General features: G+C 29.3%; 3 protein-coding genes across 3 annotated transcripts in view; 2 read left to right on the forward strand and 1 right to left on the reverse strand.

The window, feature by feature from the left end:
• Positions 1 to 25,427, forward strand: part of LOC119604314 — a 55,208-nt gene that overhangs the window by 8,862 nt on the left and 20,919 nt on the right. Inside the window, exon 2 of the mRNA XM_037956871.1 lies at positions 11,316 to 11,370. The gene's annotated coding sequence lies outside the window, so the exon portion shown is untranslated. The remainder of the gene's footprint in view (positions 1 to 11,315; positions 11,371 to 25,427) is intronic.
• Positions 20,238 to 21,271, forward strand: LOC119604315 (malate dehydrogenase, mitochondrial-like). Its single transcript, XM_037956872.1, has 2 exons — positions 20,238 to 20,546; positions 20,597 to 21,271. Exons 1-2 carry the CDS (start codon positions 20,238 to 20,240, stop codon positions 21,269 to 21,271), a joined length of 984 nt encoding a protein of 327 aa, XP_037812800.1.
• Positions 21,560 to 22,579, reverse strand: LOC119604328 (malate dehydrogenase, mitochondrial-like). Its single transcript, XM_037956892.1, has one exon. It carries the CDS (start codon positions 22,577 to 22,579, stop codon positions 21,560 to 21,562), a length of 1,020 nt encoding a protein of 339 aa, XP_037812820.1.

Raw genomic sequence — 25,427 nt, forward strand, 5'->3', positions numbered from 1 at the left:
TCATATTTTTGTTTCTTTTAGTAACAGACTCAAGACAAAGGCAAGTGCTGGGCATATGATTATGTTAATAAATTTAAAATACAATAGAAAATGATTGTAAAGATACTGGTTAGAGATGAAAAGATTTTCAGTTCTATTCTATTTATTCTTAAAGTTAATAGATGTCTTTTCATTCAACCAAATCAATATTGAAATAAATACATACCGTTTTTTTCAAAATATTTGTTTTAAATAAAGTGGTTAAAAGTTAAATGAAATCAATCAGTGGGAAATACACTTAAAGAAATCGCATGGTAATTTGTTAACAACTAGAACAGAACTAGAACATAACTAGAATAGAACTAGAACAGAACTAGAATAGAACTAGAACAGAACTAGAACAGAACTAGCACAGAACTAGAACAGAACTAGAACAGAACTAGAACAGAACTAGAATAGAACTAGAACAGAACTAGAATAGAACTAGAACAGAACTAGAACAGAACTAGCACAGAACTAGAACAGAACTAGAACAGAACTAGAACAGAACTAGAACAGAACTAGAACAGAACTAGAACAGAACTAGAACAGAACTAGAACAGAACTAGAACAGAACTAGAACAGAACTAGAACAGAACTAGAACAGAACTAGAACAGAACTAGAACAGAACTAGAACAGAACTAGAACAGAACTAGAACAGAACTAGAACAGAACTAGAACAGAACTAGAACAGAACTAGAACAGAACTAGAACAGACACTTAGAACAGAACTAGAACAGAACTAAACAGAACTAGAACAGAACTAGAACAGAACTAGAACAGAACTAGTACAGAACAAGAACAGAACTAGAACAGAACTAGAACAGAAACTAGAACAGAATAGTACCAGAACTAGAACAGAACTAGAACAGAACTAGAACAGAACTAGAACAGAACTAGAACAGAACTAGAACAGAACTAGAACAGAACTAAAACAGAACTAGAACAGAACTAGAACAGAACTAGACAGAACTAGAACAGAACTCGGAACAGCAACTAGAACAGAACCTAGAACAGAACTAGAACAGAACTAGAACAGAACTAGAACAGAACTAGAACAGAACTAGAACAGAACTAGAACAGAACTAGAACAGAACTAGAACAGAACTAGAACAGAACTAGAACAGAACTAGAACAGACACTAGAACAGAAACTAGAACAGAACTAGAACTAGAACTAGAAACAGAACTAGAACAGAACTAGAACATAGAACAGAACTAGAACAGAACTAGAACAGAACTAGAACTAGACAGAACTAAGAACAGAACTAGAACTAGAACAGAACTAGAACAGAACTAGAACAGAACTAGAACAGAACTAGAACAGAAACTAGAACAGAACTAGAACAGAACTAGAACAGAACTAGAACAGAACTAGAACAGAACTAGAAACAGAACTAGAACAGAACTAGAACAGAAATAGAACTAGAACAGAACTAGAACAGAACAGAACTAGAACAGAACTAGAACAGAACTAGAACAGAACTAGAACAGAACTAGAACAGACTAGAACAGAACTAGAACAGAACTAGAACAGAACTAGAACAGAACTAGAACAGAACTAGACAGAACTAGAACAGAACTAGAACAGAACTAGAACAGAACTAGAACAGAACTAGAACAGAACTAGAACAGAACTAGAACAGAACTAGAACAGAACTAGAACAGAACTAGAAACAGAACTAGAACAGAACCAGAACAGAACTAGAACAGAACCAGAACAGAACTAGAACAAAACTAGAAACAGAACTAGAACTAAACTGCAAACTGAGCTATATTTAAAGCGTAAGCTACTCCATAGACTAAATAGTTCATAGACTAATGGATATGTCAATTGACTACTGCAAAGACAAGTCTTTAGACTAGTTCATAGACTAGTGCATAGAGTAGTAAATATTCCGGTGAATAAATTTATTAATATACTAATAAATAGGCTAGTCCTAGACTATTCAAAAGCCATAGCCTAGCGAAGTCTATAGACTAAACATTAGAGTGATCAATAGACTCACCTATAGACTTATCCACTTCATTAATTACTCAATAAATATAATAGAAGTAAAATTTTTTGTTATCAATTCTAAGTGAATGTTCGGATTTTGTTTACATTTCTCTTTAATGCTATTGTGAGTGATAAAATTGCTATATTGGCAAAAGAAAATAGCAATATTTACATTTTAAAAAAATGCCTTAAAGTGGCCAGATTAAAATTTATAAAAAAGGAAAGAAAAATTATTTTTAATACAATTCTTGTTTATATTTAAACTCTAAATAAGGTTAATAAGTCATTGTACTTTATTTTTTTTAAAAATTGCCAACATTTTACTTTAATTATTATATTCTCATTGAAAATTTTCCATTTAATTTGCACGTTGCACTAACTCTAACGTGACAAAGAGTAATTTAATACTTTTATGCTTATTTTGTTTTAAGCCTATATAATAATTTTATTTTTTTATGTTTTTTGTTCTTTTTGCTCTTTTGTTTTATTATTGTTCAATAAATCTTGAGAAAAATTCCTTTTTAAAATTAAAAACATCACATAAAAATTGCTAAGCTATAAATCATATAAAAAATGAACATAAAATCATTTTATTTTAAACAATAGAACACAAATTTTCAAAACCTATACACGTAGTAAATCCACATGAGTTATAATAATACACTCACTTCATCAGTATTGACGGGGTATTTGTATTAAACAATTGTTTTACTTCCGGTTTTTAGAATATATCTTTTTTTTTTGGTTTGTCCCCCTTTAAATAGAATGAATTTTACTCAAACCATTGGAAAATATTCTATATTATGATTCCATACATAGGATTTTTTAACTTTGAAGTTTGCTGGGTTATACAAATGCGTTTGTTTTTACAAAATTTTAAATTTGAACCGTTTAATGAGCAGGCAAGCGAGACGGATGCATTTTTTCTCTTAAAGCCATGAAATTGGTTAATAAATTATTTTGTAAAGAGTTCAAAAGTTGAACATTAAATTGACACTTTGTTTTAATAAATTTGACTATAGACTAGACTATAGACTAGACTATAGACTAGACTATAGACTAGACTATAGACTAACTATAGACTAGACTAGACTAGACTATAGACTAGACTATAGACTAGACTATAGACTAGACTATAGACTAGACTATAGACTAGACTATAGACTAGACTATAGACTAGACTATAGACTAGACTATAGACTAGACTTACTAGACTATAGACTAGACTATAGACTAGACTATAGACTAGACTATAGACTAGACTATAGACTAGACTATAGACTAGACTATAGACTAGACTATAGACTAGACTATAGACTAGACTATAGACTAGACTATAGACTAGACTATAGACTAGACTATAGACTAGACTATAGACTAGACTATAGACTAGACTATAGACTAGACTAGACTAGACTAGACTAGACTAGACTAGACTAGACTAGACTAGACTAGACTATAGACTAGACTATTGACTAGACTAGACTATAGACTAGACTATAGACTAGACTAGACTATAGACTAGACTATAGACTAGACTAGACTATAGACTAGACTATAGACTAGACTAGACTTTAGACTAGACTATAGACTATACTATAGACTAGACTATAGACTAGACTATAGACTAGACTATAGACTAGACTATAGACTAGACTATAGACTAGACTATAGACTAGACTATAGACTAGACTATAGACTAGACTATAGACTAGACTATAGACTAGACTATAGACTAGACTATAGACTAGACTATAGACTAGACTATAGACTAGACTATAGACTAGACTATAGACTAGACTATAGACTAGACTATAGACTAGACTATAGACTAGACTATAGACTAGACTATAGACTAGACTATAGACTAGACTATAGACTAGACTATAGACTAGACTATAGACTAGACTATAGACTAGACTAGACTATAGACTAGACTATAGACTAGACTATAGACTAGACTATAGACTAGACTATAGACTAGACTATAGACTAGACTATAGACTAGACTATAGACTAGACTATAGACTAGACTAAAAACTTTAGATCACTTCTTCCAAACGAAAAGATCTTGTATAATAGTTTTTCTCAAAGATAATTTGTAAAACGGCGTTTTTCTAATGACAACTTTACATGTGTTTGCAAAAATCTCTGGTCTGGCATCCTTTTGGCCGCATTAGTGGTAAATTAAAAAATGGCTTCATAAATTGCCAAATTCTTAATAGATCAGACCTTAAAAATAACTCATAAAATTAAACATAAATTGAAAGTGTTAAGGTTTCAAAAACAATTCATAATTTGTTCAGCAAATAAACAAAACCAAAACGCCACCACAGGTAAACATTTGTTTTAGAACAGAGAAGGGAAAGTGAATAAAAAAAAAGTATTAATAAAATAATTTTATGTTTGCAACTAAATAAACATTCTTTAAAGAACATTTTTTGTATTAACACCTATTTTCTACAAACATTTTTATAAGTATACATCTTCTGTAGAGAAAACTTGTATTTGCTTAAAATTTAAATATCACTATAATTACCATCCCTGAGGTAACTTAAATGTTTACAACTTGTTGTGGTCCCCTCTTTCACACAATGTTTACATTTAATACTTTTACATTTATCATTGAATTTTTGTTGCTGTTGTGTTATTGTCATTAATATTTGGGATGGGTTTTGGGCTAAAAGTGTGAGTAAACAAAACAAAAACCTAAACGAAGATGAAAACAAAACAAACTAAATAATAATAGTAAAAAAAACTACCAAAATATTACAATTATTTATATGTGTTGGTGTTGTATTGTTGTAATATAACGGTAGATTTTACGTCACCTATATTAATTCCAGGGAATTTCGTCATTTCTCTTTAACTAACAGCACTCTCTCTCAAAAAATTAATAATAATAAACTGGTATTTATTGTTGTAATGTTTGTTGTGGTAGTAATGTTTGTTCGATTTTTTTTGTTGTTGGCCGTGTCGTCATTTATTTAACCTTAAATTAAACAAAACTTAAAAAAACATGAAAATTACATTTAATGTTTTGAAAATGAAAATGATTTCGAAAACGAAATGATGATGAAGCAAAAAATATAGAGAAAATTACTAGAAAAAAGCTGAAAAAGTGAAAATTACTAAATTTTTTTTTTAAAAATTAAAAAAAACATTTTTAAATTAATTGCAAAGAAAAAAATTTACAGTTTAATAAGTTTTATATTTATGTTATTTTTAGCAGTAATTAACTTAAAATTTCTATGTATAAAGAAATAAATCTTTACAAATCCAAAAACCTTCTGCCAATTATAAATTTATGGACTAACAACCTCTTTTTTGTGTTTTAGTTTGTATTCAAATAAATATGGGTCAACAAATTTTTACTTCTGTAACTACATTATAAACATTTCCTTTTATACATAGAGCTTCTATTACTATTTACAAAAAAACATTTACAAGTATTTACTTAACTATTTACATGTCTATGTCTAACTGCTAATTAGTGTGTTTTTCTCTTAACAAAAATAATATTTTCCTTTAGTTAAATGTTATTTTGACACTATAAAAAGCTAAATTTTTAAATAAAAATTTGTAATACAGTAATATGATTGAATTAGTTTTAAGGGCTAAAGGTTTTTTTTTCAAGCGTTAAGCCCCCTTGAAGAAGTCAAATAAAGTTTCTTGCTAACAACCATATTATTTTATTAATATTAATAGTTATTACAGAATATACAAAATTTTTTCATAGAAAATATAATAAACAACTTATAAATTAACACAATTTTCTAAAGAAATTTAATTTTTGCAGAAAATTTCCTTAAATAACATCATGAATTTCTTTTATGTTATCAATTCTAAGTGAATGTTTGTGTTTTGTTTACATTTCTCTCTATTGTTGTGATTATAATAAAGTTGCCATATTGGCAATAGAAACTAACGTTATTTTGTTGTGTGTGGAAGAATTTTTGTTTACATTTCGCATAAATTGTTATACGCTCAACTTTTCTTAAGAAAAACTGTTATACACCAAGTTTTTTTATAAAAAAAAACTGTTATACACCAACTTTTTTTGTTAAAAAACTGTTCTACACCAACTTTTTTATTAAAAACTGTTATACACCAACTTTTTATAAAAAAAAAACAAAATTATACACATAATTTTACTGTGAAAAACTGTTATACGTAAACATTTTATTAAAAAAAACTCTTATACGCTCTATAATTATCTACGAAAAATGTTATATTAACGTTTTTCTCTAAAAAAACTGTTATAAGGGCTCTACTCAACATTTTATTGCAATAAAGTGTTATACACAAAATTTTTTTCATTAGAAAACTATTAAGCACAAAATTGTATCTAGAAAAAAATGTTATACACAATATTAAACACAACATTTATCTAGAAGAAACTGTTATACAAAATTTTTATAAAAAAAACAAGGAAAAATGTTATACTAACGTTTTTCTCTAGAAAAAAATTGTTATACACAATATTTTTTTATAAAAAAACTGTTATAAATTAAACAAATATCTCATTATAGTTGAAAAAAACAGTTCTTAACAAAATTGTACAGTAATAAACTGTTATATACAATATATTACCTAGACAGAACACAAAATTTGTTCATTAGAAAACTATTAAACACAACATTTATCTAGAAGACACTCATACAAAATTTTCATAAAAAAACAAAGAATAATATTATACTAACGTTTTTCTTTAGAAAAAAACTGTTATACACAATATTTTTATAAAAAAAATTGGTATAAATTAAACAAATTTCTTATACAGTTGAAAAAAAAAAATAGTTCTAAACAAAATTGTACTGTAATAAACTGTTATACCCAACATTTTATTTAGAAAAAACTGTTATACACAAAATTAGTTTGTTAGAAAACTATTAAACACAACATTTATCTAGAAGACGCTGTTATACACAATTTTTTACAAAAAACAATGAACATTTCTAAAGTTTTTCTTTAGAAAAAAACTGTTATACACAATATTTTTTATAAAAATAGTTGGTATAAATTACACAAATTTCTTATACAGTTTAATAAAAATAATTCTATACAAAATTGTACTGTAATAAACTGTTATACACAACATTTCTTTATGAAAAAAACTGTTATACAGATGAAAAAATTACTAGAAAAACTGATACAACTAAATTTTTCCCAAAAAAATTTATGTTTACATTTTTTAACTGTTATACGCCATTTTTATTATTTCTTTCATAGAAATATAAAATTTCAATTACAAATATAAATTAATTATAATTTTTTAATAAATTACTAACTTTAAACTTACGATCTTTATTTCAAGATTTCATTTTACTACAAAAAATGAAATACCTTTCATAAACATAAAGCCAAAATGGCCTTAAAAATGTTTTTTCCTTTTTACTTTAAAAAACTGTTGAGCGACTTTTTTAAATATAAAAAAATAATGTTTATTTAGCTAAATTTCTCTAAAGTATATTAAAACTCCTTTTAATTTAAAAAAATATTAAAATTTCTAAAAATGCACTTTGAAAAGCAAGAAAATCATTATCCCTTAAAATGTTAAGCTGCTATATAGTTGCAATAAAGTGTTGCCAACTCATTAAGTAGTTGCCATATTAACTGCATAAACTGCGGTGTAAAGCTAACAAGCAGAGAGTAAACATATAGAAAGTGTAAACGTTTTTTATGTAGAATAAAGTTGAAATTTGTAAAAAACGAATTTAAAATATAAATTATTATGTAATTTGAAAATAATAACTTGCAAATGAGCTTCAAGTATAAAAAAGTTAATTTGTTTACAAAATTATGTAAATTTTTTGTTAGTTCTTTGGAAAAATTATTTCATACTTTATGGAAATTTTTATTAATAGAAAATAATTAGTCATAAAATTGAAGAATATTATTAAAATTTTAATTTATGCTTTACAAAGTAAAAACAATAGAAAAAGTGGTAGATAATATAAAATTATATGATTTTTAATTAAAAAGTTTTCTTTTATTTTTTTTTTTTAATTAACATTTTCACTTTGTCAAATTTTTGCTTATAAAGCAACTAAAAGAAATCATTAAACTTTAAAAATATTCAAGCCATGACTTTTATTATGGTGTCATCGTTAAAACATTTTTACTCTTTTTCAAAATATACAATTATTCACCTTTTTTAAACTTTTTTGGGGGGAGAAAAACTTATAAAAAACACTTTCAATTTCAATTATATTTCTTTTTGCGATGTGAACACGTTTTATATTAAAATTGTTTTTTAAAAAAAAGCAAAAGTTATATTATGACATGTGAATTTGTATGTCTATATATAATTTTAAACATTGATTTGTTTTGAATTAGTTTTGGTTAACGAAAACGTGCATATTTGTCATGACAAATTTTCAAACTTTCATTAACACTTTTGAAGAAAAAAGTGAAATTTTTTTTAATTTAAAAAACTAATGTATTACTTTTTTCAACTAAACAAGTATTTATTTATTAAATTTTTATTATACATAGTCTCATACAAGTTGAAATTTAACAGATGTATGAGTCCCAGTTTGAAATAGTATTTCTTCAATTAGTTGTGCTACGCACTAAATAGTATAAATAATTAAATGTGAGAAATGTTATTAACAATTGTTGTGTGGCGGAAATCTTAACAATTCGTTAATTGTTAAGTTGGAAAACTTTTGCTTTGTTAAAGTTCAAATTTTTTGAGTTGGAGTCATTGATATCTGTAAGGTGTAGATAGATCGTTTTAAATTTTTCCTTAAACTTAAATATGCTTTATTATGTTTGCAGTTGAAATTTTTTATTGACATTACTGATTTTTGAAGCATACTAAAGTTACCAGACTTTTTCTTAAAATTAAATTGTACTGTCTTATTTGAAAAATCGCTTATTCGACTTTTTTCATACAAAATAGTGACTTTTTTAGAGAAAAAGTCGATTGTTCGAAAGTCGTGAGAATTCTTCCAACGTGGTGTGTTAGACATTATATCTGGTTTAAATATAGAACTAACATATTCAATTTCTGTTTATATCGGTCTGTTAAAGTGAAGTCTCCTTCCAATAAATTCTTTCGAGGATTCTATCTATTGGCTATAGAAGCTTACCAGATTTTGTATGAATCCTGTCCAATTTTATCAGCCTATGCTGGCCCTATTCCTCAATTTCCATTCAATTTCAGTCAATCCGCAAAATTTCAATGTACGACTTTCTAGCTCTGTTAAGAAAATTTCTGGTTCCAACAATTTTTGTTATAAAACTTGACTTACATTTTTAAGAGCAGATGACGTGTCATATAAATTCCCATAACTTTTGGCCACCTTCCATGTTCCTATTCTATGGAAATTGGTGTTATCCCTCAGAGAATCACAAAATTTTATAATTTATCTACTTAACTGGATCTGTTAAGAAAAAATCTTACTTCTAAAGGATCATTTAATGTTTTAGAGCATAAATTATAATAGCAGACTATCTTAGGTACAAATTTCAATAACTCCCCATAACCGTTTTTCAGGAAAATTAGTGAGAATCTCAAGTTCCATAATTTCTATATTATTTCCACTGTTAAACGAATTTTTGCTTCCAAAATGATCTGTTAAAGATTTCTTACTATAATTTTAGTAGTAGACGAATCACTAAATAAATTTCATTAATATTTTTCTTTCCTAGTTACACCCTTTTCCCGGAAAATGGTGTTAAACCTCAGAGAATCCCAAAATATTATAATTTCTGTGTGTTTGGCTCTGTTAAGATAATTTCTCATTCCAACAAAAACTTTTAGAGGTGATTTTTATGGATTATAAACGTAGTTTAGCTGCTGTACAAATTTCATTAAAATATTTCATCCAGTGCTGCCATATTTCTTCGGAAAATGGTTTTATTAGTCAAAGAATCCCAAAACTTTTAAATTTTGCTCTGTTAAGAGAATTTTTCTTTCCATCGGCGACTGCTGAAGATTATTTTAATGGATTATAAAAGCAGTTGAGCTGCTATACAAATTTCATTAAATAATTTCATCCAGTGCTGCCATATTTCCCCCGAAAAATTCCTCAGAGATTCTTAATTTTTTTTTAATTTCCTTGTAACTTGCTGCTTTCCCCGGATCGATTTGTGTATAATTCGCTTTCGTGGAATGATCAAGTTTTAGGTTATATAATGCAATAGAATATCACTTTATTTAAATATTGTATTTCTTGGAAATCTTACTCGATATACCAAATTTTCGAAATTTGTATAATTTTATAGCAATTTTATCCAGACCTGGGCGATTTCCATTAATTTTGCATTAACATTAAATTAAAAAAAAATTAATTTAATGTAAAAAATATTGCATTAACATTAAATTTTTAAAATTTAATGCATTAAATTTCCATTAACATTAAATATTTTTGAATTTAATGCATTAATTTTACATTAACATTAAATATTTTTCAAATTAATGCATTAATTTTGCAATAACATTAAATATATCTGAATTTAGTGCATTAATTTTACATTAACATTAAATAAGCAATAAAATTAATGCATTAATATTCCATTAACATTAATATATATAAAAATTGATAAACATAAATAAAAATACAGCTCAAAAGACCTCGATCTAACTAAACAACTAAAATTAAATAGGTTAAAGTCCTTTCTAATAACTCCTATGTTCCATTCAAACTTGTGTGTTTTAAATATGATATTTATATAAGATTCCACAGACAAAATAAACTAAAAAAGGAATATCTGGGAAGTGATATTATTCTTCTAATATGTATTATCGAGTATAGGACTTATTAGAAAGAACTTTAACAAAATAAACTAAAAATGGAATATCTGGGAAGTGATACTATTCTTCTAATATGTATTATCGAGTATAGGACTTATTAGAAAGGACTTTAACACATTCAATTTTACTTGAATTTTGTTAGACCGAGGTCTTTAGCGCTGTATTCTTATTTTTATAAATTATTTTATACATTAATGTTAATGGAAAATTAATGCATTAATTTTATTATTTATTATTTAATGTTAATGGAAAATTAATGCATTAAATTCAAAAATATTTAATGTTAATGCAAAATTAATGCATTAATTTCACAAATATTTAATGTTAATATAAAATTAATGCATTAAATTTAAAAATATTTAATGTTAATGCAAATTTAATGCATTAAATGTACCCATGTTAATGTTAATGCAATAAACTTGCATTAACATTAATTTTTTTTAATGTAGAAAAAATTGTTAATGCATTAACACATTTAATGCATTTATCCCAGGTCTGATTTTATCTAATTGTTAAAATTTATTTTCTTTGCAGATCACAATAAACGACTAAAATCGAAACTAATTACGACTTGATACCAAATTATTGGGTAAGTTTTCAAAATTTAAGTTATTTAATTGATATTTTATATAGATTTTTTTTTTAAATTCGTAATAAGAAATATCTAAATCTTGATTTTAAAAATGTACTTATGGGTTCTTTAGAGCAACAAGATCAGAATATAATTTACGGTCTACGAAAGTGATCGAAATCTAAAATTCTAAATTCGTTTAATTTCTGGTTTAACGTCTGGTTGTTTTTAGTATAACTCGTATCAGAACCTTTCAGTAGATCTAATATATTAAACACTTAACGATCAGCTGATTTTTGAACTTAACAATTTCTAAATCTCTTATTAAAGCTTAATTTAGATATAAAGGTTTTTTTATAACACTCGATTATTTAAGAAATTATTCATATTTTTCATCCAGGGAATAACTTTCCCTTATCTGTTATTGATACGATCATCTTTTCCCAACCAATATTTGTTATAAACATTGCAACTCGTTAACGATCGCTATGCATACATATGTATGTGTTAAAAAACCAAGCCCAAATGTCAAACCATTTCATGTATAACAGTTACACAGGCGGGCTCTATATACGTCCGTCATTTATTATAAAAAAAGTTACGTTTATAATTTCTAATATAGAAAAAAACAAACCGGTGCCATTAAAAAGTTATTCAACGAAATCAAAACTCATATAACAAATAAATAAATAAAACAATTTATAAAAAAAACTGGCTTTTTATAGTAGGCCTGCTGCATTCCTATGTCATTTGTTAGGTTATGTATAAAATATTGAAATAGAGGGAGAGAGAGAGAGAAAGAGTGCAAGAAGGTGCATTAGCTCATGGGTGATTGAATTTTATTGTAAACAAACAATAATGTTGTTGCCAGATTATGGTGACAATTGCAAGAGACCAAGATCAATATAAACTTGTTTGGTTGGTAGTTTGGTGTAATAATAATCTTTCAAATACGAATTTTTATTGCATTTTAAAGTTCTGCTTAATGTTAAATGTTATTTATTATTTTGCGTGGTTTTTGTATTATAAATTTTTATATGTTTAAAAATAAATAACAGTCAATGACCCTGTTTTTTTTTTTTTAATTTAAATAAAACTGCTAGAATTTTGAAAATGTTTAAAATTTTTAAATTTTATTTTAGTTTTTATTTGTTTTTAATTTGTGTGTTTTAATTTACAAACTAATATAAATTATAATTTATTTGTTTTGCTTATAAAACAATGAGAAATTTTTATTATTAAAATATGACAATATTTATTTTTACTTGGGGTTTTTACTTGGAAACTGCGTAGCCGCAGCTCCCAAGAAAAACCACTAGATAATTTCATTGTGCGTATGTAAATATAGAAAATAAAATGTGTTTCTATTATGTGAATGAATTTTAAAGGGTGTTGTAAAAGGGGTTAATAAATCGAAGCAAACTGGAACTCATTAAGCCAAACTTCAGACCCCTGGTTCTTTTAAAACTCAGTCCAAATGAAGACAAACTTTCTCTGCTTAAAGAGCTCCGTTTGAAGCTCAACGCTAAAAGAGATACGATTGAAAAGAAATTCAGTCTAGAGAGCTCCGATTGTAGTCAATTTAGTCTACTATAAGAGCAACGTCTAAAGCCAAACTCAGTCCACTAAAAGAACTCCAATTGCCATCCATACTTAGTCTGATTGAAGTCTAAAGACTTTCTTAACGCCAAGTTTAGTTATAGATCTCAAATTGAAGTCAATTTTAGACCGATTGAAGTCAAATTCCATCTTATTAAAATGCTTCGATTGAAGTCAAACTCAGTGAACTTAAAAAGCTCCAAATGAAGATAAACTAAGTTTGCTAAAGTGCAGCGATTGAAGCCAAACTTTGTCTACATAAAGAATTCGAATTGAAGCCCCACTCTTTCTACTTAATAAGCTCTGATTGGAGCCAAACTTTGTATACTTAAAAAGCTCCCATTGAAGCCAAACTTAGTCTTTTTAAAGGGCTTATATTGAAGAAAACCCGTGTCTTCTCAAAAAGCTCCGATTGGAGGCAAACTCACTCACTATAGAAATCCGCTTAGAGTCAAACTCTTTCTAATTAAAGAGCGTATTTTGACGCCTCACTCAATTTACTTAAAGTGCTCCGATGAAAGCCAACTCAGTCCAATTAATGCCAAACTCTGTTTACTCAAAGAGCCTCCTAGTGAACTCAGTCTACTTAAAAAGCTCTCATATAAGCCAAGCTCAATCGACTTAAAGGGCTCTCATTGAAGCCAAACCCGGTCTACTTTAACAGCTCTGTTTGGAGACAAATTCACTCTACTTAAGGAGCTTCAATTAAAGCCAAACTCTGTCTACATGAAGAGTTCGTATTGAGGGCAAATTCATTTCTCTTTAAGAGCTCCGACTGAAGTCAAACTTTGTCTATTTAAGAGAGACTCTTTTGACGTCCAACTCGATCTACTTAAAGAGCTCCGATGGAAGTCAACTCATTCCGATTAATGTCTAGATCTGTCTACTTAAAGAAACCTCTATTGACGCCGAACCCTTTCTATACTTAAAGAGCTCCAACTGAAGGCGAATTCAGACTTATTAAGAAGTATTGATTTAAGACACCATCCATCTGCTTGAAGATAGGATATTGAAGCATTTAAAGAGCTCCGATTGGAGGCAAACTCATTTTACTTGAGGAGCTCCAATTGAAGTCAAACACTACCTACTTAAAGAGTTCGTATTGAAGGCAAATTCATTCCACTTTTAAATCTCCGATTAAAGTCAAACTTTGTCTACTTAAAGAGTCTCTTTTGAACTTCTTATAGAGCTCCCATGCAAGGAAACTCAGTTCAATTAATGTCAAATTCTGTCTACTTAAAGAGCAACATATTGACGCCAAACTCAATTTACTTAAAGAGCTCCGAATGAAGACAAATTGAGGCTCCTATTCAAATCAAACTGAGTCTCCTATTCAGGCCAAACTGAGTCTTTTTAAAGGGTTCTCACTGAAGCCAAACCCGGTCTAATTAAAGAGCTACGATTGAAGCTAAATCCAGTCCGATCTACTTCAAGGTGCGCGATTGAAGCCTCATTAAGTTTATTAAAAAAGCGTCAATTGTTGGCAAAATTAGTCGACTTACAGAGCTTTGATTGAAGTCCAACCTAGTCCGATTGAAGCCAAACTCTATGTACTTAAAGAACTCGGATTGAAGGCAAACTTAGTCTCCGATTGGAGCAAAACTTTGCAAACTTAAAAAATTTTGCGATTGAAGCTCCACACTATTCCTAGTCCTATTAAAGTTAAAGAGCTCCGATTTAGACCAAATTTCAGTTACAATTTTGATATTCTGTTCTGACAGTTTTGACTTTTATACCCTTTATTTCGAATAATATTCATTATCCGAAAATGACATACAATTAGAAAATGACAATACACACAACTCTTTATTTGAGTGAGAGACCATTTTAAAATGCCATTTCAAATGCTAAAACTACAATAATAACATGAAAATAAAAAGAATATGATGACGATCCAAGACCAAAGACGACAGACGACATAGTCGACTACAATATAGAAATAATTTTACGTGTGCTTTTGTATTCTATTCTTCTCCAGCTCTTCTCCTCTATACACCCAGTAATTGTTGTTTTTTTTATACTATTTTTGTTTAATATTACGTTAATATGATGATGACTATTGGGGAAAACAGAAGAAAAAAAAATGTAGGTCAGTCTTCATGCACATTTTGTGGCAGTGAGTGCATTGAGGGGCTTAAGCCAGTAACGTATGACTGACGGAATCAACTAAACGACACGACCAACTAAAATGTATGGTTTTTGTAATTTGTATGTTGATTCAGTGGTTTAGCTGAAGAAATACAAATGTTACTAAACTAAAAACAAAAAAATGTTAATAAAACAGAAAAGATGTTAAAGATGTAAATCGAAAAGCATAGAAAAATAAGCTAGAATTGGAGGAAGACTTCTTTCAACAATGGTTTTGTGAAATTGTTACTACTTATTTTCTTCTTCTTCTTCTATGTTATCATTTACATCTTTGCAGGTAATGTGGCATTAGTAGTGTAGGAAATACAAATCATTTGAAATCTTCAACTTTCATTTTGGTGGTTTATTGTACTAGTTGTATGCTAAACTAATTAGCGTTTGTGGGGTTTTAGAAGGTTTTAAAATCCAACTCAAATATCAAAATAATAGGTGAAAGTTTTTCTTTTCCTAGTGTTAAATATAAAACAAATAAACGTTTATTTTTTAACGCGTTTTATTTAAGGGTTTTAAATGTTATAGTTTTCCGGTTTTTGGTTACAATTATAACAATCAGGAAATCACGTTTAGTTGGAAAATTATTCAAATCTGGTAACCCAAAAGTTTAAAAAGTACTTAAGCGAGTTAACGAGTGAAAATAATAGAAAAAGGAGAGTGAGAGACTAAATTTATTTGAAAAGCTTTGTTTGAAGGCAAGATCAAGCTTTTCTTAGAGCTCAGATTGAGTTCTAGTAAGTCTACTTAAAGAGCTGTGATTGAAGCCAAACCCAGTCAACTTAAAGAGGTCTGATTATAGCCCAGTTTAATCTACTTTAAGAGCTCCAATTGAATTCAAAATTTAAAGAGTTCCAAGGCTAACTAAGTCTTCTTAAGAAGCTGCGACTAAAGCCAAATTCAGTCTAGATAAAGAGCTCAGATTGTTGACAAAATCAGTCTACCTTAAGAGCTTCAATTAAAACCAAACTCAGTCGACTCTAAGAGCTTCGATTATAGTCAAAATAAGTCTGATTGAAGTCAAACTTAGTAAACATAAAGAGATCAGATTGAAGTGCAGCTAAGTCTGCTTAAAGAGCTACGATTAAGGTCGAATACTTGCCTCTATTTTCTCAATGCCTTGTTCATTTTTATCTCAATTTATTTTAACCGACAGAATATAAACTGGTTAAGCGATAACTGGAGATATAGATATAGCTCCAACTAAAGAGCAGCGTCACGTAGTCAATATACTTCAAGAACTTGCATTGAATTCAATCTCAGTCCAAATGCAACCAAACTTTTTTAACTTGAAATAAACTTCGATTAAGGCAAAACTCAGTTGATTAAAACAGCTAAGATTAAGGGCGAACTCAGTTCACTGGGAAAGGTGAGATTGAATTGAATGTCAATCTACTTAAACAGATTCCAGGAAACCCAATAAGCCCGATTGAAGCCTAACTTAAAGAGCTCTAACTTAAAGAGCTTCGTTAAAAGTCGAAGTGCTCGTTCAATAAAAAAGGTACTATTAAGGTCGAATTGAGCCTGCTTTAACCAGTTATTTAGTTAGGTAGTTAGTTTGGCAGTTAGTTAGTTAGTTAGGTAGTTAGTTAGGTAGTTAGTTAGTTAGTTAGTTAGTTAGTTAGTTAGTTAGTTAGTAGTTAGTTAGTTAGTAGTTAGTTAGTTAGTTAGTTAGTTAGTTAGTTAGTTAGGTAGTTAGTTAGTTAGTTAGTTAGTTAGTTAGTTAGTTAGTTAGTTAGTTAGTTAGTTAGTTAGTAGTTAGTTAGTTAGTTAGTAGTTAGTTAGTTAGTTAGTTAGTAGTTAGTTAGTTAGTTAGTTAGTTAGTTAGTTAGTAGTAGTTAGTTAGTTAGTTAGTTAGTTAGTTAGTTAGTAGTTAGTTAGTTAGTAGTTAGTTAGTTAGTTAGTAGTTAGTTAGTTAGTTAGTTAGTTAGTTAGTAGTTAGTTAGTTAGTTAGTTAGTAGTTAGTTAGTTAGTTAGTTAGTTAGTTAGTTAGTTAGTTAGTTAGTTAGTTAGTTAGTTAGTTAGTTAGTTAGTTAGTTAGTTAGTTAGTTAGTTAGTTAGTTAGTTAGTTAGTTAGTTAGTTAGTTAGTTAGTTAGTTAGTTAGTTAGTTAGTTAGTTAGTTAGTTAGTTAGTTAGTTAGTTAGTTAGTTAGTTAGTTAGTTAGTTAGTTAGTTAGTAGTTAGTTAGTTAGTTAGTTAGTTAGTTAGTTAGTTAGTTAGTTAGTTAGTTAGTTAGTTAGTTAGTTAGTTAGTTAGTTAGTTAGTTAGTTAGTTAGTTAGTTAGTTAGTTAGTTAGTTAGTTAGTTAGTTAGTTAGTAGTTAGTTAGTTAGTTAGTTAGTTAGTTAGTTAGTTAGTTAGTTAGTTAGTTAGTTAGTTAGTTAGTTAGTTAGTTAGTTAGTTAGTTAGTTAGTTAGTTAGTTAGTTAGTTAGTTAGTTAGTTAGTAGTTAGTTAGTTAGTTAGTTAGTTAGTTAGTTAGTTAGTTAGTTAGTTAGTTAGTAGTTAGTTAGTTAGTTAGTTAGTTAGTTAGTTAGTTAGTTAGTTAGTTAGTTAGTTAGTTAGTTAGTTAGTTAGTTAGTTAGTTAGTTAGTTAGTTAGTTAGTTAGTTAGTTAGTTAGTTAGTTAGTTAGTTAGTTAGTTAGTTAGTTAGTTAGTTAGTTAGTTAGTTAGTTAGTTAGTTAGTTAGTAGTTAGTTAGTTAGTTAGTTAGTTAGTTAGTTAGTTAGTTAGTTAGTTAGTTAGTTAGTTAGTTAGTAGTTAGTTAGTTAGTTAGTTAGTTAGTTAGTTAGTTAGTTAGTTAGTTAGTTAGTTAGTTAGTTAGTTAGTTAGTTAGTTAGTTAGTTAGTTAGTTAGTTAGTTAGTTAGTTAGTTAGTAGTTAGTTAGTTAGTTAGTTAGTTAGTTAGTTAGTTAGTTAGTTAGTTAGTTAGTTAGTTAGTTAGTTAGTTAGTTAGTTAGTTAGTAGTTAGTTAGTTAGTTAGTTAGTTAGTTAGTTAGTTAGTTAGTTAGTTAGTAGTAGTAGTTAGTTAGTTAGTTAGTTAGTTAGTTAGTTAGTTAGTTAGTTAGTTAGTTAGTTAGTTAGTTAGTTAGTTAGTTAGTTAGTAGTTAGTTAGTTAGTTAGTTAGTTAGTTAGTTAGTTAGTTAGTTAGTTAGTTAGTTAGTAGTTAGTTAGTAGTAGTTAGTTAGTTAGTTAGTTAGTTAGTTAGTTAGTTAGTTAGTTAGTTAGTTAGTTAGTTAGTTAGTTAGTTAGTTAGTTAGTTAGTAGTTAGTTAGTTAGTTAGTAGTTAGTAGTTAGTTAGTTAGTTAGTTAGTTAGTTAGTTAGTTAGTTAGTTAGTTAGTTAGTTAGTTAGTTAGTTAGTTAGTTAGTTAGTTAGTTAGTTAGTTAGTTAGTTAGTTAGTTAGTTAGTAGTAGTTAGTTAGTTAGTTAGTTAGTTAGTTAGTTAGTTAGTTAGTTAGTTAGTTAGTTAGTTAGTTAGTTAGTTAGTTAGTTAGTTAGTTAGTTAGTTAGTTAGTTAGTTAGTTAGTTAGTTAGTTAGTTAGTTAGTTAGTTAGTTAGTTAGTTAGTTAGTTAGTTAGTTAGTAGTTAGTTAGTTAGTTAGTTAGTTAGTTAGTTAGTTAGTTAGTAGTTAGTTAGTAGTAGTTAGTTAGTTAGTTAGTTAGTTAGTTAGTAGTTAGTTAGTTAGTTAGTTAGTTAGTTAGTTAGTTAGTTAGTTAGTAGTTAGTTAGTTAGTTAGTAGTTAGTTAGTTAGTAGTTAGTTAGTTAGTTAGTTAGTTAGTTAGTTAGTTAGTAGTTAGTTAGTTAGTAGTTAGTTAGTTAGTTAGTAGTTAGTTAGTTAGTTAGTTAGTTAGTTAGTTAGTTAGTAGTTAGTTAGTTAGTTAGTTAGTTAGTTAGTTAGTTAGTTAGTTAGTTAGTTAGTTAGTTAGTTAGTTAGTTAGTTAGTTAGTTAGTTAGTTAGTTAGTTAGTAGTTAGTTAGTTAGTTAGTTAGTTAGTTAGTTAGTTAGTTAGTTAGTTAGTTAGTTAGTAGTTAGTTAGTTAGTTAGTTAGTTAGTTAGTTCGTTAGTTAGTTAGTTAGTTAGTTAGTAGTTAGTTAGTTAGTTAGTTAGTTAGTTAGTTAGTAGTTAGTAGTTAGTTAGTTAGTAGTAGTTAGTTAGTTAGTTAGTTAGTTAGTAGTTAGTTAGTTAGTTAGTTAGTTAGTTAGTTAGTTAGTTAGTTAGCTAGCTTGCTTGCTTGCTTTTCAAACTTTTTAAAATAATTGCCTATAATTAAATAATAATATTTACCGCTGCCTTTTTCTACTATTATTTTAATTAAAACCTCATTGAACTTAAACTAAAAGAATTTATTTTCTTTGTCATTACTTTTTTTTTCTATTTTATTTATAATTTGTTATTGTTATTTTTTCGCTTAAAATCAACATAATTAAACCACATAATAAACTAATGACACAGCAAAATAACGCAGAAAAAAACAAAGTAATTGTAGTTAGTACGTAAGTAGATTCTCTGAACCAGACGTATATTGATCTTGGGTTTTATGTTAATGGCGAACTTTTAGAAAAAAAACTAACAATTTATGCTTTAAAGCTGTGCTTAGTTGTATTGAGTCTTTTTCTGGTTAGATCTTGGGTTATTGACATTGAACTGTTTGTAAGTGGAAGGAATTTGTTGTAAAAAAATTTAATTAAAATTTAATTTTTTATAAAGAATTTTTTTATAATTGTATTAAAATTGTGAGAAAAATGTTTATTGTTTTATAATTAGGGGTCATTTGTAAAATTAATTAGAAAAGAATTAAGACAATTTTTAGGCAGAAATTCTATTTAAAATGACAGCAGGTTTGGCCAGAAGTATAAATTGTTTCCAGGCAAATAAAGTATAAAATTGGTTGAAGCTTAATTTAGCTTATAATACAATTTTTAATTGATAATTTTAAAGCAATTTTGGAATTTTTATGAAAGTATGATTTGTCATGAAAATTGAACTTTTAGCTAAAGTTTCTGAGTTTTTAAGACATAAAGTTACACCTCTATATTTTATCGATAGTTTTCCAGCATTATAATTTCGACATTTAATATAAAAATATTTAATATTTTTTTGTTTCAAATCATTTGATTCTTAAAAAAGCATTCCCGTTATTTTCCCTTACAAAATGCTAAAACAATTATCGAAAGTTTTGTCTCGAACCGCCAACAAACGTTTAATTTCCTCCACGTCTACGCATTTTAGTCGCGTTACCGTTATCGGTTCAGCTGGTGGCATTGGTCAGGCCCTGGCCATGCTTATAAAAGCCGATCGTCTAGTTAGCGATTTGGTTTTAATGGATATCAAAAATACCGATGGCATAGCAGCAGATGTTTCTCACATCGATACATTTTCGGGTGTTAAAGCATTTACGGGTCCCGATAAATTGGAACAATCTTTGGAATGTTCAAATTTGGTGGTCGTGGCTGCGGGAATGGCTAGAACGGATAAAACTACTACTAGGGCTGCTTTATTGATGCCAATAAGGATTTGATATATCAGATAACTTCGCTAAAAGCTAAAATTTGTCCTGAGGCCATATTGGCTATTATAACAAATCCGGTTAATGCTTTAGTGCCCTTGGCGGCCGAAACCTTGAAGCAGTTAAATGCTTATGATCCCAAGAAATTATTTGGTGTAACTAAACTAGATACCATGAGAGCACGCACCTTTATAGGGGAGTATTTGTTAGTAGATCCCGGGAAAGTAAAGGTTAATGTTATCGGTGGCCACTCCAGTAATACCATTATACCCTTGATATCCACAGCTACGCCCACGGTAAAAGGAGATTGTGAGGAATTATCGGTTATTTATGAACGTATAAGATGTGCTGGAGCAGCTGTGGTTAAGGCTAAAGGGGGCAAAGAATCGGCTCAACTTTCTATGGCCTATGTGGCAGCGACTTTTTGTAATTCTTTATTAAAGGCTTTGGAGGATAAATCGGGTGTGGTGGATGTGGCTTATGTTGAATCCAAAGTGGTGCCCGAAGTTAAATTTTTCTCCTCTAATGTTGAGTTGAGTAAAGAGGGCATAAAGGGATTCGAAACTTTGCCTACCTTGAGCTCCTATGAAAAGGAGTTATTAAAGAAAGCTTTACCGGAGTTAAAGGAAAGCATAGAGCAGGGTATTAAATACGCTCAGAGTAAGAAGGGGCAGAAGTGAGGAGAAAGAAAAAGGCCGGAAATAGGAGCAGGAGGAGCTAGAAAATTTAACGGCTTTATATTTGGATTTTATATTAAAAACTTTATTTAAAAATTGTTTATTTTTATTATAAATAAAATAATTTCTTAATTTCTAAAAGTTTTATTCTAAATTTATTAAAAAATGGCGGATAACTAAACAAAAATTCTGATGATTTTAAGAAAAAATCTCTAGATTAAGAAATCGCTTGCAATTTTGTCCCTATATGCATCCTATAATCTTTATTTACCCTTATGGATCCCATAATCTTCATTTACACTTCTCCGTTTTATATTTCTTGTAAAACTCTTTCGCCGTATTAATATTATTTTGAACATCCTTTACCGCCTTACAATACAACTCGGTTTCATATTCCGACATAGGGGGCAATCGATGACACTCTGTAATCCCCTCTTTATCCAGCTTGAAATTGCAAGCAAAGAATTCCAATTCATTAACATCTGCGGGCACATAACCCACCTCCACTACGTTCTTTTCACCATTTATAGCACGACATATAGAATCACAAAAATACGCCACACAATGGCCCATAGCCAATTGGGCGGCGCCTTGAGTTTTCTTAGCTTTTACCACTTCGCCGGCACCGTGAACTATACGATCTTCCAATTGCTGTTGAACCTTTTTATCCAGTTCAAAGCGCGGTTTACTTTGTGAAACCAAGGGAGTAATACTACCCGCCGAGTGTCCTCCCACTACAGGCACTATAAGTTTAGAGGGATCACAACCCACCACCTGGCCCAGAAAAGTGCGTGCTCGCATAGTATCCACAGAAGAAGAACCTATTAGCTTTCTAGGATTATAACTACCCACATCTTTTAAATACTCCGCACATAAAGGCACCAAAGCATTGACCGGATTAGTGACTATATGTATAAAAGGCATATTATGAGAACAGGCCTCCACAGTGGCCTTCATAAAGTTAATCATTAATTCAGCATTGGCTCCAAACATGGCTTCTCTCGAACTGAATTTAGGCGAATGAGCTTGTCCCGCCAATACCACCACTATATTGCTGCATTTCAAAGATTCCACTAAAGCTTTCTCCCCGCTATAGGCAAATACCTGACACATGGTGTCAATATGCGATAAATCTTCTCTAACGCCCTTTGTGTCCGCAATATCATACAAAGCTAAATCGGTTATACTTTTATTAAGTTTCAGTTTAAGAGCCAAATGTCGGCCGATACCACCATCGGCTCCCAGTATGCATATTTTACACATTTCCAAAGGGGCGCTGGTATGAGTCAATCGGCGCAAAGAACTCCACATGTTAATTTTTTTAAAATTTGGATTATATGACAAGAAATTTTGCTAAATTAGTAATTTATAAAAACAAGATTTTTTAATGTAATTTTTCGAAAAAATTACAGGGAATGATGTGAAAGCAGAATGAAATGTATTGCATTTAAAAAATCAGGGTTTAAAATTCAAAACAGTTTTAGTTCTGATCTAGTTCAGTTCTAGTACAGTTCTAGTTTAGTTCTAGTTCAGTTCTAGTTCAGTTCTAGTTCAGTTCTAGTTCAGTTCTAGTTCAGTTCTAGTTCAGTTCTAGTTCAGTTCTAGTTCAGTTCTAGTTTAGTTCTAGTTCAGTTCTAGTTCAGTTCTAGTTCAGTTCTAGTTCAGTTCTAGTTCAGTTCTAGTTCAGTTCTAGTTCAGTTCTAGTTCAGTTCTAGTTCAGTTCTAGTTCAGTTCTAGTTCAGTTCTAGTTCAGTTCTAGTTCAGTTCTAGTTCAGTTCTAATTCAGTTCTAGTTCAGTTCTAGTTCTGTTCTAGTTCAGTTCAGTTCTAGTTCTGTTCTAGTTCTGTTCTAGTTCTGTTCTAGTTCTGTTCTAGTTCTGTTCTAGTTCTGTTCTAGTTCTGTTCTAGTTCTGTTCTAGTTCTGTTCTAGTTCTGTTCTAGTTCTGTTCTAGTTCTGTTCTAGTTCTGTTCTAGTTCTGTTCTAGTTCTGTTCTAGTTCTGTTCTAGTTCTGTTCTAGTTCTGTTCTAGTTCTGTTCTAGTTCAGTTCTATTTCTATTCTAGTTCAGTTCTAGTTCTGTTGTAGTTCTGTTCTAGTTCTGCTGTAGTTCTGTTGTAGTTCTATTCTAGTTCTGTTCTAGTTCAGTTCTAGTTCAGTTCTAGTTCAGTTCTAGTCCAGTTCTAGTTCAGTTATTTCTAGTTCAGTTCTAGTTCAGTTCTAGTTCAGTTCTAGTTCAGTTCTAGTTCTGTTCTAGTTCAGTTCTAGTTCAGTTCTAGTTCAGTTCTAGTTCAGTTCTAGTTCAGTTCTAGTTCAGTTCTAGTTCAGTTCTAGTTCAGTTCTAGTTCAGTTCTAGTTCAGTTCTAGTTCAGTTCTAGTTCAGTTCTAGTTCAGTTCTAGTTCAGTTCTAGTTCAGTTCTAGTTCAGTTCTAGTTCAGTTCTAGTTCAGTTCTAGTTCAGTTCTAGTTCAGTTCTAGTTCAGTTCTAGTTCAGTTCTAGTTCAGTTCTAGTTCAGTTCTAGTTCAGTTCTAGTTCAGTTCTAGTTCAGTTCTAGTTCAGTTCTAGTTCAGTTCTAGTTCAGTTCTAGTTCAGTTCTAGTTCAGTTCTAGTTCAGTTCTAGTTCAGTTCTAGTTCAGTTCTAGTTCAGTTCTAGTTCAGTTGTAGTTCAGTTGTAGTTCTGTTCTAGTTATATTCTAGTTCTGTTTTAGTTCTGTTGTAGTTTGTTGTAGTTCTATTCTAGTATTCTAGTTCTGTTCTAGTTCTATTCTAGTTCTGTTAGTTCTGTTCTAGTTCTCTAGTTCTGTTCTAGTTCTGTTCTAGTTCTGTTCTAGTTCTGTTCTAGTTCTGTTCTAGTTCTGTTCTAGTTCAGTTCTAGTTCAGTTCTAGTTCAGTTCTAGTTCAGTTCTAGTTCAGTTCTAGTTCAGTTCTAGTTCAGTTCTAGTTCAGTTCTAGTTCTAGTTCAGTTCTAGTTCTAGTTCAGTTCAGTTCTAGTTCTAGTTCAGTTCTGTTCTAGTTCTAGTTCAGTTCTAGTTCAGTTCTAGTTCAGTTCTAGTTCAGTTCTAGTTCAGTTCTAGTTCAGTTCTAGTTCAGTTCTAGTTCAGTTCTAGTTCAGTTCTAGTTCAGTTCTAGTTCAGTTCTAGTTCAGTTCTAGTTCAGTTCTAGTTCAGTTCTAGTTCAGTTCTAGTTCAGTTCTAGTTCAGTTCTAGTTCAGTTCTAGTTCAGTTCTAGTTCAGTTCTAGTTCAGTTCTAGTTCAGTTCTAGTTCAGTTCTAGTTCAGTTCTAGTTCAGTTCTAGTTCAGTTCTAGTTCAGTTCTAGTTCAGTTCTAGTTCAGTTCTAGTTCTAATTTAGTTGGTTCTGATATTAGCTCCAAAACAATTCTATCAATTCTACTTTAGCTTTCCACTAATTCCACTTAAGTTCTGTACCAATTCCGTTACGTTTCTAACTAATTTAAAAGATCTAACAACAAATGAACTTTTAATTGCATCATTTTAATCTGTTGACAAAGTGATTACTTAATAATACTTCTAAAAATGCCATATAGTTTTTCATATCTTTTTAAACTAGTTTTATAAAAAAAAAAACTTTAAAAAGTTCGCGATTTGAAGTTTTGTTTTTACAAAAAAAAAGTGATTGTTTGTCATGCAAAATAAAATTAAATGATATATATTCCAACGGTATTAAGTTTCTTTCTAACTAGACACTTTAAAATAGACAGTTACATGTACTCGAACTTAGAAAAAACAAGTTAAAATAGAGGTTTAAAGCCGGCTTAACTATATGCACTTAACATGCGAAACTACTACAGAAACATACATGTGTATATTTGAAACAGTGGAGGTTAAAATTTTAGCAACTAAATGGAATTTTAAAGGAATAATAAATTTTGCTAGAAGTGCTTAATATTTAAGTTGTTTTGCCCCCCACTGTTTAGACAAATACGAGAAGTTGAAACTATTACCAGAACCGTCAACATTTTGCATTAAAACGACACGTTATTTTATTGTTGTTGTTGTTGCTATTTAGTTTTGTTGTTGCCAGTTTTATGTTATATACAATATTTGCCGGTTGGGAAAACATTCATGTTGCAAGTACACTTATCTTTACACCACACAAACACATATTCACTCGTACAAATCAAAAAACTTTGAATGTATGACCAT

Source organism: Lucilia sericata, unplaced genomic scaffold (assembly GCF_015586225.1).
Source record: "Lucilia sericata isolate MDLA Ls3-8-SP2 unplaced genomic scaffold, ASM1558622v1 Contig000382F_arrow, whole genome shotgun sequence".
NCBI lineage: Eukaryota > Metazoa > Arthropoda > Insecta > Diptera > Calliphoridae > Lucilia > Lucilia sericata.

What these genes read in the sequence shown, in the direction of transcription:
- LOC119604315 (XM_037956872.1), top strand. Translation starts at nt 20,238, where the DNA reads ATGCTAAAACAATTATCGAAAGTTTTGTCTCGAACCGCCAACAAACGT. An exon ending in TGGTCGTGGCTGCGGGAATG is followed by an intron (nt 20,547 to 20,596) that starts GCTAGAACGGAT and finishes GATGCCAATAAG; the next exon opens with GATTTGATATATCAGATAAC.
- LOC119604328 (XM_037956892.1), bottom strand. Translation starts at nt 22,579, where the DNA reads ATGTGGAGTTCTTTGCGCCGATTGACTCATACCAGCGCCCCTTTGGAA.